This window comes from Barbus barbus (assembly GCF_936440315.1).
Source record: "Barbus barbus genome assembly, chromosome: 1".
Lineage (NCBI taxonomy): Eukaryota > Metazoa > Chordata > Actinopteri > Cypriniformes > Cyprinidae > Barbus > Barbus barbus.
The window spans coordinates 2,403,584-2,415,163 of NC_136729.1; the positions used below are offsets into that span (position 1 = coordinate 2,403,584).

The 11,580-nt window shown below is 39.2% G+C and overlaps 1 protein-coding gene across 1 annotated transcript; it reads right to left on the minus strand.

Annotated features, from left to right (window-relative positions):
• Positions 1-961: 961 nt before the first annotated feature.
• Positions 962-5,189, minus strand: LOC306876119 (uncharacterized protein; the record flags this gene model as incomplete). Its single annotated transcript, XM_079427065.1, has 10 exons — positions 962-1,147; positions 1,237-3,402; positions 3,625-3,681; positions 3,843-3,902; positions 4,072-4,135; positions 4,209-4,283; positions 4,397-4,462; positions 4,721-4,801; positions 4,954-5,055; positions 5,168-5,189. The coding sequence occupies 6 exons, from the start codon at positions 5,187-5,189 to the stop codon at positions 4,083-4,085; spliced, it is 399 nt and encodes a 132-aa protein (XP_079283191.1). The 3' UTR covers positions 962-1,147; positions 1,237-3,402; positions 3,625-3,681; positions 3,843-3,902; positions 4,072-4,082.
• Positions 5,190-11,580: the final 6,391 nt, after the last annotated feature.

Sequence of the window (11,580 nt, forward strand, 5' to 3'; positions counted from 1 at the left end):
CAGACCGGTATTCGCTAATAAAGTGGTTATTCCGGCCCGGACCCGATCTGGACCGTTCATGAAGTGGGTCTATACCTTATATAAAATGGGTAATATGTCCAAAACTACTTATGGAAAAACCTAAAGTAGAGCTGACAAACATTATATAGACTAGATTGTTCTATAAAAGCTGAAATATTCCATATGTCTCCCTTTATTAATATTAATGAATCATAAAATCATTTGAAACTTGAAAAAATCTAAACTTTCCTTTTCTAATAACAATGAAACACTGTATAAAAAGAAAAAAGATTACATGAAGAAAATAAATATTAAAATGCAACCACAAATTGTACAAAAACATTGTTTTATTTCATGAAAAACTGCCAGGGCTGATTTTTTTTGTCCCAGTCCAGCACTGGATACACTCATAGTCACATATAGTAATGTCTGTTTTGTGATTATTTTCTTTATTATTTATGAATTTTTATAATGAAACAGAAAAATAAGGAAGACAATTTTATATCACTGTTAAATGCTGAGTTTGAATCAAAGCAGTTTCAGCTAATGGGGGAGTGGATGTGCAAGGTAAAAGTAATAAATAATAAATAGGTCATAAAAAGTAATAAATAAGTAACAAAATAAGTAAAAAACAAATTAAGTGACAAAAAAAATGAAGTAGTAAATAAAATAACTGATAAATAAATAAGTAGAAAAATAAATTATACATAAGAAATGTATTAATAATTTTTTACATTTATTACTTTATTACTATTAAAAGTTTACACACAGCATAAGGAGTGTTTTCTCTTCTCTCTCTCTCAGTATAAAGGCACTTTAATAAACAACAAACATTCAAACTACTCGTTTTCTATTCTATTTCTACTTTGTCTTCTTCCACTTTCTGTAATGTTATGACCCCGGGTCAAGGGTTCAGGGTGAAACGTAAAATAAAGAGTGATAGTCAGCAGGTTACTTTTTTAGAAACCTCCTCGGGTTCTTGTTTTTATTGTGAGGATAAGGTAATACAATCTGTTCTGTAGGCGGTTCACACAAAGAGTAAAAAGTGTTCTAACAAAAAGAAAATGAAAGAAAATACAAGCACGTCCCTTACTCCTTAACTAACCTCAAAACAGGAGAAGAACATGTCAAAAATAAATGGCACCGGCTAGGTGCCATTTATTTTCGACATGTTCTTCTCCTGTTTTGAGGTTAGTTGTAATCTATTTATGTAATCTATTTAACAAGTGGCTTGGCTACCTAGCATTCATAAGCCAAGCTGCTTGTTAAATAGATTACATAAATGGTCTATCACACACAGCGAAGGAGAGGAGAAAAGAACATGAGGGAGAGAATAATAAACGTTTCAATAGTTCACTCAAACTTTTACAGAGTCTCACAATGAAGATAACGGTCTCAACAACGTCCAACAAGATGAACAACGCATATTCTGCTCTCTCTGAGGATGTTACTCTTCTGAAAGATACCAGCGCTCCTCGCCACCTACCACTGAGCACACTGGTGCCACGCTCAATTAATGCAGGGTGACCTGCAATCTCAACATTCAGAACAAAAAAGCCTGATGTGTTTAGTGCAACAGAACTACATTGATCTATGGTTAAAATTACTCTTAAGGTTAAGAAATGTGAAAAAAGAAAAGTTTGCTTTCATGTGTATATTTATCAAATATAAATATCACACTTCATTAACTGCAGCAAAACAACAACAACAAAAAACAGCATGCATGAAATATCTGTAAATATATGAAATAAAAAGCTGTATATAAGAAAATATATGCAAGCAAGAAAAATCATCTGTCTCATTGTTTTGGCAAAAACACAAGCACAATTTTATAACAAAACAAAATGCACTGTATTTACATCTATTAATCAAACCCTTTTTTCTATTGGTTCTATTGGCAGCACAGTTTTTATATAGTAATGTAACAATAACTTTAGAGCATTTCCTCCTAGAGTTGTGTTAAACGTAAGTGCTCACTGGAGAAAGATCCGAGGATCATCAAATGCAAACTGTGTGTTTTGCTTTAAGAGAGCAACCATACATTTGTGTTGAGTTTTACTTTATTTTATATTCATTTATAATCATTTATCATTTAATCATTTTATTATACAATTGAATCATATAATCATTTATAATAATCATTATAGTCATTTATATACCCTTTTCACTGATTTATAAATTGATTAGTCATTTATATTATTTTATTGTTTTTATGTTATTTTCCCATTGTTGTTTAGTCTTACGACTGTGTGGTTTCAAGGGCTGTTCGTCTTCAAGAATAAGAGATGTTTATGGAAACTCAAGGTTTATGGGATGTTGTTGTGAAGCAGATTTGGTATAACAGTACTTGTTGAATTTGTGCTGTTCAGATGAAGTCTAAGCATTGAAACATACACAAATAAGCCTTTTCCTTGGCTGAAAGAAGACTTATTACAGTTTTGGGTATTTTGGGGTACCAGCCAAGACCTGCTGTTAACAGGGTTTGGGTATTAGACTACTTTGTTGAAGAGTTGTTCTGTTACCAGACAAAACAGATCATTTGTGATGGGATCAGGCATCCGGGGCTGGATCTTAATTATTTGGCATGGAGGCATGATCTAACACTGTAGAAAAAATGTATATGCTAGAGAGGCATTTGTTTTGCTTACGTAATATGTGTAAAGACAACAGTGCATATACATCTCTAAAGTATTTTAATCAAGCATGTGCAGAAGCAGTTCACTCATTTCTTAAAGGGATAGCTCACACAAAAATTACTCGCCCTCATGTCGTTCCAAACCTGCAAGACCTTTGTTCATCTTTGGAACACAAATTAAGACATTTTTGATGAAATCTGTGAGCTCTCTGACCCTCCATAGACAGCATTTTGGAGAGAATCCCATACGTAAACAACTTATGCAACATATGAACACAAATAGGTTGTTTACGCTTTGATCTGAACGTAAATGATGTATCCGCGTACAAACGTTGCATATGTTGTTTATGTATGTGATTCTCTCCAAAATGGCGTTATAGGGAGGAGATGGAGTGTTGAATAAAGTCATTATTTTTGGTTTCTTTGCGCACAAAAACTATTCTCGTAGCTTTGAAAAATGACGGTTGAACCTCTGATCACATGGATTATTTGAACAATGTCCTCGCTATGTTTCTGAGCCTTGATCGTGTCAGGATCCTTGCTGTCTATGTGAGGGTCAGAGGGCTCTCAGAATTCATCAAAAATATCTTAACTTGTGCTCTGAAGATGAACGAAGGTCTTACGGGTTTGGAACGACATGAGGGTGAGTAGAGCAGGGGCCCCCAGGACTGGAATGGAGAACCACTGCTTTAAGCATTGCAAGCGTTACTGTGTCTGCTGCTGTGAATCTCTTTTAGTCGTCTGCTGTCTTCACTGCACTTAAGGACCTTTAAACAGAAAATACAGATAAAAGACCGTGCGTTATGCAGGTGATGTGAGCTCATTCTGTTGACGATTTACAGTTTAAGTTCACAGTAAACCTCTGATCATCACAAATAACTGAACTGAATCGCTTAAAGCAGATTTATTATGTTAAAGAATCAATGCCACAATCTGCAGGCATTTTCAGTTATCGTAAAATTATTGTAGAATTGTAACAGAATTCTTACGGGTTTTATTCTTCTTCCTAACAGGTTGAGCATAGGCTGCATCACCAGCATCAGCACCTGATGAACACAAATGATAAATAACAATGAAATAATGATGAAATACATGATTTTCCTAAATGAGTCACATGACTTTTGTGATCTGTAGCAGAAACGGTGATGTTTCATATTTAAGGTCAGTGGTTTGACTGTAATAGTGATGAAGCTTGTGTTTCTCTCACCTCTGTCTGTGTTGTGCTTCAGTTCAGAGTACAAAGTGTCTCCAGACTCACTGCTCTTCCCTGATAAACAACAACAGATATTTGAACTACACTAATAACTGATCATATGAGGAAGGAGCGATGGCCCAAACAACACAGAAATCACAGAAGAGTATATTGATTAAAAATAGTAATGGATATATTGATTAAATGTATAGTATAGGCCAAATAAATATATAAGTAGGCCAACATCTGTCAATGCTATCGTTGAATCTGTGGATAAACCAGATCACTGGGTCCTGCAGTATTAATATCTAATGCAGAACAGAGGTCAAAGTATTCAGAAAATGTTGGAAATATTATACTTTAGGAAAAACAGTATCTCACCTTTGCTTTTAGATTTCTTTGCTTTGTTTCTGACTTCTGAGTATGTCATATTATTTGGCCCTGCCGTGGTATCATCTAGAAAAAAAAATAGAAATAAACATGAACTTTTATTTAATTAATAAGAAAATAATTAATGTTTCTGAATATGATCATATTGTTCAGGTGAAGTTAAGATAATTTATTTTAACCTTTGTCCATCTTTTTCTTGACAGTGACCTCTGAATATGTGACATCTGCCAGTGGCTCCGGATCACCTTTAAAAAAAAAGGCTATATGATTTAATGAATGATATTTGTTGATATGTGATAATATGTGTTTAAATAAGGTTTATGAATCAATCTTTGTCTCTCTTATTCACTTCAGTCACAACATCACAGATCTGATCAGAATCTGCTGGACAGCAAACAAGCATTTGAGGATAAAAGGAGAAAAGTAAATCAGTCTTGGAGAGAAAAAAATCAAGTGACATCAAAATGATTATCACATCTAAACGATTAGTTACGGAGGCTGACCAGACTGTAGAGGAGAGTTTTCTGGTTGAGATTCTCCAGATTGATTTGGGACTGATGTCTGGTTAATGTTACGCTGATGATCTATAATAGAAACAAAGAGCATTATGATCACTTAAGATAACAGTGACTCTTTATGCTGATATTTAGATCTTCCCATGAGTCTTTAATCATAAACTTTATCTTTGCTTTGTTGCTGTTCAGTTGTATTAATCATGTTATGAACTGCTCCACACCTTTGTTCTTCTTGTATCTCCACAGCAGCAGCAGTGAGATGAAGATCAAGCAAACACTCAATCCCACAACTACTCCAATGACCAGATGATAAGATGAAGCTGCTGAGGCAGGAGAACATAAACATGCAGAACTGATCATAAGTCACATACTGTATGATACATACTGTACTTCCGTCATCACTTCATCTTTAAAAATAAATAAATAACACTTTACTTTCTTTCCTTAACCTCTCCATGTCGTTAGTATTTACCCTGAACAATGCCTGAAACTTTGTATTGCAAGCACTTCCTGTGTCTCTTTGCTTCTTTACAATTAATCGCTTATTGTATTCCTCAATTGTAAGTCGCTTTGGATAAAAGCATCTGCTAAATGAATAAATGTAAATGTATGATAAAATTACAAAGGTACATAAAATCACTAATTATTTCAAGATCCCCTACCCGTGGGGTATAACATTAATTTCATCAGAAAGATAGCATTTAGTCGTGACGTATTGTGACGTGACGTGACGAAATTGGTGCTCTGCGTTTAACCCATCCAAGTGCACACACACAGCAGTGAGTAGTGAACAAATGCACACACACACACACACACACACACCGTGAACACACACCCGGAGCAGTGGGCAGCTATGCTGCGGTGCCCGGGGAGCAGTTGGAGGTTCGGTGTCTTGCTCAAGGGCACCTCAGTCGTGGTATTGAGGGTGGAGAGAGCGCTGGACATTCACTCCCCCCACCTACAATCCCTGCCGGCCGGGGACTCGAACCCGCAACCTTTCGATTACGAGTCCGACTCTCTAACCATTAGGCCACGACTTCCCCTAGTGATTATGATTATGCATCCAGCGCATTCTATAATAAACCTTGTTTTCCTAAAAGCAGATGTGTTTAAACCCCCCAAAACTGCTAATTACTTCATTTTTAGTGCATCAACGCATCATATTCTAGTGCCTGGTAATTAGTGTTTAGCACAGTATTAGTGTTGCATCACTGAATAGAGTTCTCAGAAAAATACCTATTTTCATGCTGTTATAAAGAAATAAATATGTTAAACTACTTTTTGTGTAACAGACATATCAATAATTTACTGGTGATTTTTGTCATTTTTATGAGGCGCTGGTCGTCATTCACTGTCATTGTATTGAAAAGAGCAGCCAGGACATTCAATTATAATCCTATTTGTGTTCCAGGGAATAAAGTCATGCAGGTTCCTAAAAATATGAGTTTTTGGGCAAAATATTAATCTAATTATTGAGAAATGGTTTAAGAATTTGTTTTTTTAGAAAATAATCTGTAACCTTATGAAGTTACGTTTTTCAAGCACAGATAGGACAAAACACAGTGGGGAAAAATAATTTGATCCCCTGCTGATTTTGTATGTTTGCCCACTAACAAATAAATGATCACTCTATAATTTTAATGGTAGGTTTATTTGAACAGTGAGAGACAGAATAACAACAAAAACTAAATTTCAAAAAAGTTTTAAATCGATTTGCATTTTAATGAGTCAAATAAGTATTTGATCCCCTATCAATCAGAAAGATTTCTGGCTCCCAGGTGTCTTTTATACAGGTAAGGAGCTGAGAATAGGACCACTCTCTTAAAGGGAGAGTTACCTGTATAAAAGACACCTGTCCACAGAAACAATCAATCAGATTCCAAACTCTCCACCATGGCCAAGACCAAAGAGCTGTCCAAGGATGTCAGGGACAAGATTGTAGACCTACACAAGGCTGGAATGGGCTACAAGACCATCGCCAAGCAGCTTGGTGAGAAGGTGACAACTGTTGGTGCGATTATTCGCAAATAATTAGTAGAAACACGAAATAACTGTCAATCTCCCTCGGTCTGGGGCTCCATGCCATGATCTCACCTCGTGGAGTTTCAATGATCATGAGAACAGTGAGGAATCAGCCAAGAACTACACGGGAGGATCTTGTCAATGATCTCAAGGCAGCTGGAACCTTAGTCGCCAAGAAAACAATTGGTAACATGTAGCAGGTGTGTAAGAAAGGATTTTGTGATTCCACTTGCCATGACCATATTTGGCGTTTCCTGCCGCCATGCTGACTTGGGGGGTTGGCGCACTTTGCTGCTTCCCAGTCTGTATGAGAAGTCACAGCGGTAGGTCGCACACGTTTTTGCAGGGATTCAATTAAGGCCTTATTTCATGTAACAGATGAATTCACATGATTATATTTGTATGATTGTGATTTAAATCCCTCTGTGATGCACACTCAGGTGTTTCGTTGATTTATTATTATTTTTGTATTATGTGTAGTATTCTCTCTTTCTCAGCGTCGTGCATTGCTGCCGCACGCTGGTTTATATGCTGCACGAGTCCTCATGCATGTTCGTTTGTGTTATCCAGGTACATGTTTTATTGTTATGTTCTCAAAATGAGTTTTTGTGAAAGTATATGGCCCAGTCTGTATGAGAAGTCACAGCGCGTCGTGCATTGCTGCCGCACGCTGGTTTATATGCTGCACGAGTCCTCATGCATGTTCGTTTGTGTTATCCAGAATAAACGAGAACATGAAGGCAAGAATTCCTGTATTTCGTCCTTGATTTCTACACAACGCAGAAAACACACCGCTACAACTGGTGCCGTGACAGTGGCTTCGCTCTTCGTGGGAATGATGCAACACGCGAGTGGAGGCGTGACCGGGGTGATAGGCCAACAAGTGCATCGCAGAAACGTGACTGAGTGGATGAGAGGTTCGCCATTTTAGAAAATGAACTGTGAACTGAGATATTCCTGATTCGTGAAAACTTCTGGTATATTTAGTGGACTGAAATATTTTGATTCTTGAATTGAATTAATTTGTCAAAGGACTTTAAATTCTATTTTGAAGTGTGAGTACTTAAATTCTGAATTACATTGTAGAAAAAAAAAAAAAAAAAAATTGTCAATTGCAAGAAATATTGTGACTTGAATAGTTGATTCTGATATGGAGGGTTCTAATAGTCAGAGCGGTATGGGACGAGGGAGAGGGGTACTGAGGTTTGCCCATGCAAAGATGGATAGAGCTGATCAAATTGGTCCACTTTTCTCAACCCCTATTCACACAAGAAGTGTTGATGTGCAGACACCTACTGTGTCTCAGTCTCGTGCAGTCTCTGATGATTCTGTGCATTTATCTGATTTAAACGCTGTACCCGTGAGCCTGATTAATGACATTGTGAAACAGATAGGCAGTAGCATTGGCCAGAACATTGTTACCTGTCTTGAATCAGGGGGGTTTGGCCAAAACAAACAAAGTGACTCAACTTTCAATATGAGTGAACTGTCAAAAGTTAGCTTGATTGTTAAGCAGGATATTAAAGAACCTCCATATTTCAGAGGTGATAGGGAGGAGAAGATTTCTGTGGATGAGTGGGTGGAAACAGTAGCAGTGTATTTGAGAAAACGTGAAGTGCCGCTGAAGGACCAAGCTGATGAAGTGCTGACTAAGTTACAGGGCAGAGCACGTGATGTGGTGAAGGTTGGACTGAGAAGTAACCCATTGATCGACCTTAGTAAGGGTCCAAAGCCAGTTTTTGACCTGCTCAAACAACATTGTAGTGATGCAGTGTATTCGTGCATGCCTTTGGCAGATTTTTACGCCACTTTGCCTTTGCAAAATGAGAAACCTTTCGACTACTGGATTAGGCTGCACAATGCTATTGACATTGCTGGGGAAGGACTGAAGAGACAGGGTAAAACTCTAGATGACCCCTTTCGTGAAGTTACTGTAATGTTCATCCGGAATTGTCCCGATCCAGAACTGTCTCTTATATTTAAGTGTAAGCCGCTGCATGAATGGACTGCAGCTGATGTGCAGGTTAGACTGGATGAGTATCAAAGGGAGGATAAGTTTCAACAACGCAAGTCTAATGCATATGTGAATGGCATCGCATGTCATGCTCAGTCAACGGACGTTTTGTGTTCTCACAGTCGTGGTTTAGAGACAGCTGCTGTTGGGGTACCTCCACCCTACGTGACTGAGCAGTCTACTCAGGATCAGTCCTTGAGTCGAATCATCAGTCTTTTGGAACGAGTTTTGGATCAAGGATCTTGTCAGCAGACAACAAGAGTGTTCAGACCTCAGCATAAAGGAAGGAGTGTTGTGCCTAAACAAAATGCGGCATGCGAATTATGTGGTGATGCAAGTCATGATACTATTTCACACTGTCGAATAAACCGTCTGTGCTTTAACTGTCATGCCTCTGGCCACAGAGCATCAGCTTGTTCTGCAGGGACTGCCAACAAACCACAAGTTCAACAGGGTAGTCCTGACTCTGATGAGCTGGGAAACTAGATGGCCCACATGAGGAGGGGACTAGTGGAGGGCCAAGTGTAATGTCCCCTGACAGTGAGGATATTGACTGGGAATCTGTTTATTCTGACTTTTGCAATAATGTTGATGACAAAACGAGAGTGATTTTTCAAAATGTGCAAAGACTTAACACCAATGATGACTTGTTCTTTACTGATGTCTTGGTACAGGATATTTTGCTTCGAGGAATGCTCGACAGTGGGTCTATGGCCTGTACTATTAGTTGTCAAGCCCTGTCCAAACTCATTGAAGCAAAAGTACTTTCCTCAGGGGATGTAGCCCCAACAATGCTCACACTGATTGGCTGTGGTGGTCAAAGAACAAGCCCACTGGGAGTATGTGACGTCCAGATGAAAGTATTCAACTGCTCCTTCTCTGTACCTGCCTTAATTGTTGATGGGCAGAATGCTGACCTAATTTTGGGAAGTAATGTCATAAAACATCTCATTCATGACATGAAAGTATCCAGTGATTTCTGGGGGAAGGTATTTGACTCACGAGGCAAAGATCCTGATACAAGTGCTTTGATGCAACTCTTGAGCAATGTTGAGTCATGGAAAGGAGCGGATCCCCCTACAAAAGTAGGCACTGTAAAACTGAAGCATGCTGTCACTTTGGAGCCCATGAAAGAACATATAGTGTGGGGAAAGTTGTTCAGTGACAAAACCCTTTCTGCGGGCAGTACAGTCGTTGTGGAGCCTAGCACAGCGCGCACTGCACCAAGAAATGTGTTAGTGGGCAGGATAGTAGTGTCTTTATGGGGGGATGGCAGCACTCCAGTTAAAGTTATCAACCCTTCGAACAAGCCTATCTGTCTAAGACGAAACTGCAAGCTAGCTGATGTTTACACCTGCATGGCGCTTGAAGACTTTGATGTTGACTGTCTTGACATGTCAGTTCAACAGCTGAAAGATCAGCAGTGTAATGAAGTGAACACTGAAGGACTGGAAAATTGCAGCAGTAAACTGTGCGGAATGGAGCGACTACACTGCATGCTGCATGGTCTTGCTAGCTCATCGCTGTCTAGCCTGGGGCTCCAAGATATCGACACTGACTCAAACTCTTTGACACCTTACTGGAGAGGGAAGTTGGTTGATCTGTTGGTTAAGTATGAGTCAATATTTTCACGTCATGGACTAGACTGTGGCAAGGCAAAAGGCTTTGTTCATAGAATCTGCCTAAGTGATACTAAACCTTTCAGACTCCCATACAGAAGATTGTCACCCTCACACTATGAGAAACTGCGTGAGGCCCTGGATGACATGGAAGAGCGTGACATAATCAGAAAGTCAGCGAGTGATTATGCGTCACCTCTGGTGCTAGTCTGGAAGAGGAATGGTGATCTGAGGCTGTGCACGGACTTCCGCTGGTTAAATGCACGCACCGTTAAAGATGCACACCCTCTTCCACACCAAGCGGATGCACTTGCAGCTTTGGGTGGTAACGCATTCTTTTCCACAATGGACTTAACATCGGGTTATTATAATGTGGAGGTGCATGAGGATGACAAGAGATTCACTGCTTTCACTACGCCATTTGGTCTCTACGAGTATAACAGGCTTCCTCAGGGGCTATGCAATAGCCCTGCGACGTTCATGAGGATGATGATGAATATATTTGGTGATCAGAACTTCACAAGCATGCTGTGTTACCTTGATGACATCCTCGTTTTCGCCCCTGATGAACAGCTTGCTTTGGAACGATTAGAGATGGTTTTCCAGAGACTTCAGGCTCACAATTTGAAACTGTCTCAAAAGAAATGTCATTTCATGAAACCTTCCGTCAAGTTCCTTGGACACATCGTGAGTAGTGAGGGTGTTGCTACAGACCCTGAAAAGGTCAGAGCTATTGTTGACATCACTGAACAGGATCTTATGGAAGATGGTTCTGATGTTCCGTCACAGACAAAAATAAGGTCATTCTTGGGCATGGTGGTTTTCTACCAGCAGTATATCGAAGGCTGTTCTCGCATTGGCAGACCCCTCTTTGCATTGACATCAGGCATGAGGAAACCGAGGCATGCCAAAGGCCAGAAGCGTACAACGGCAGGCAGAAAGCTTACATCATTGGACTGGACACAGGAATGTAGAGATGCCTTTTATGCCCTGAAACAAGCTTTGCTGAAAAGGGTTGTTTTGGCTCACCCAGATTTTGATAAACCCTTTCTGCTGTCTGTTGACGCTTCTAGTAATGGACTTGGGGCGGTGCTTTCTCAGGTGGCCGAGGATGAAGTCGCTCGCCCCATAGCCTTTGCTAGCAAGTCATTAAATTATGCCCAATCAAAATATCCAGCACATAGGTTGGAGTT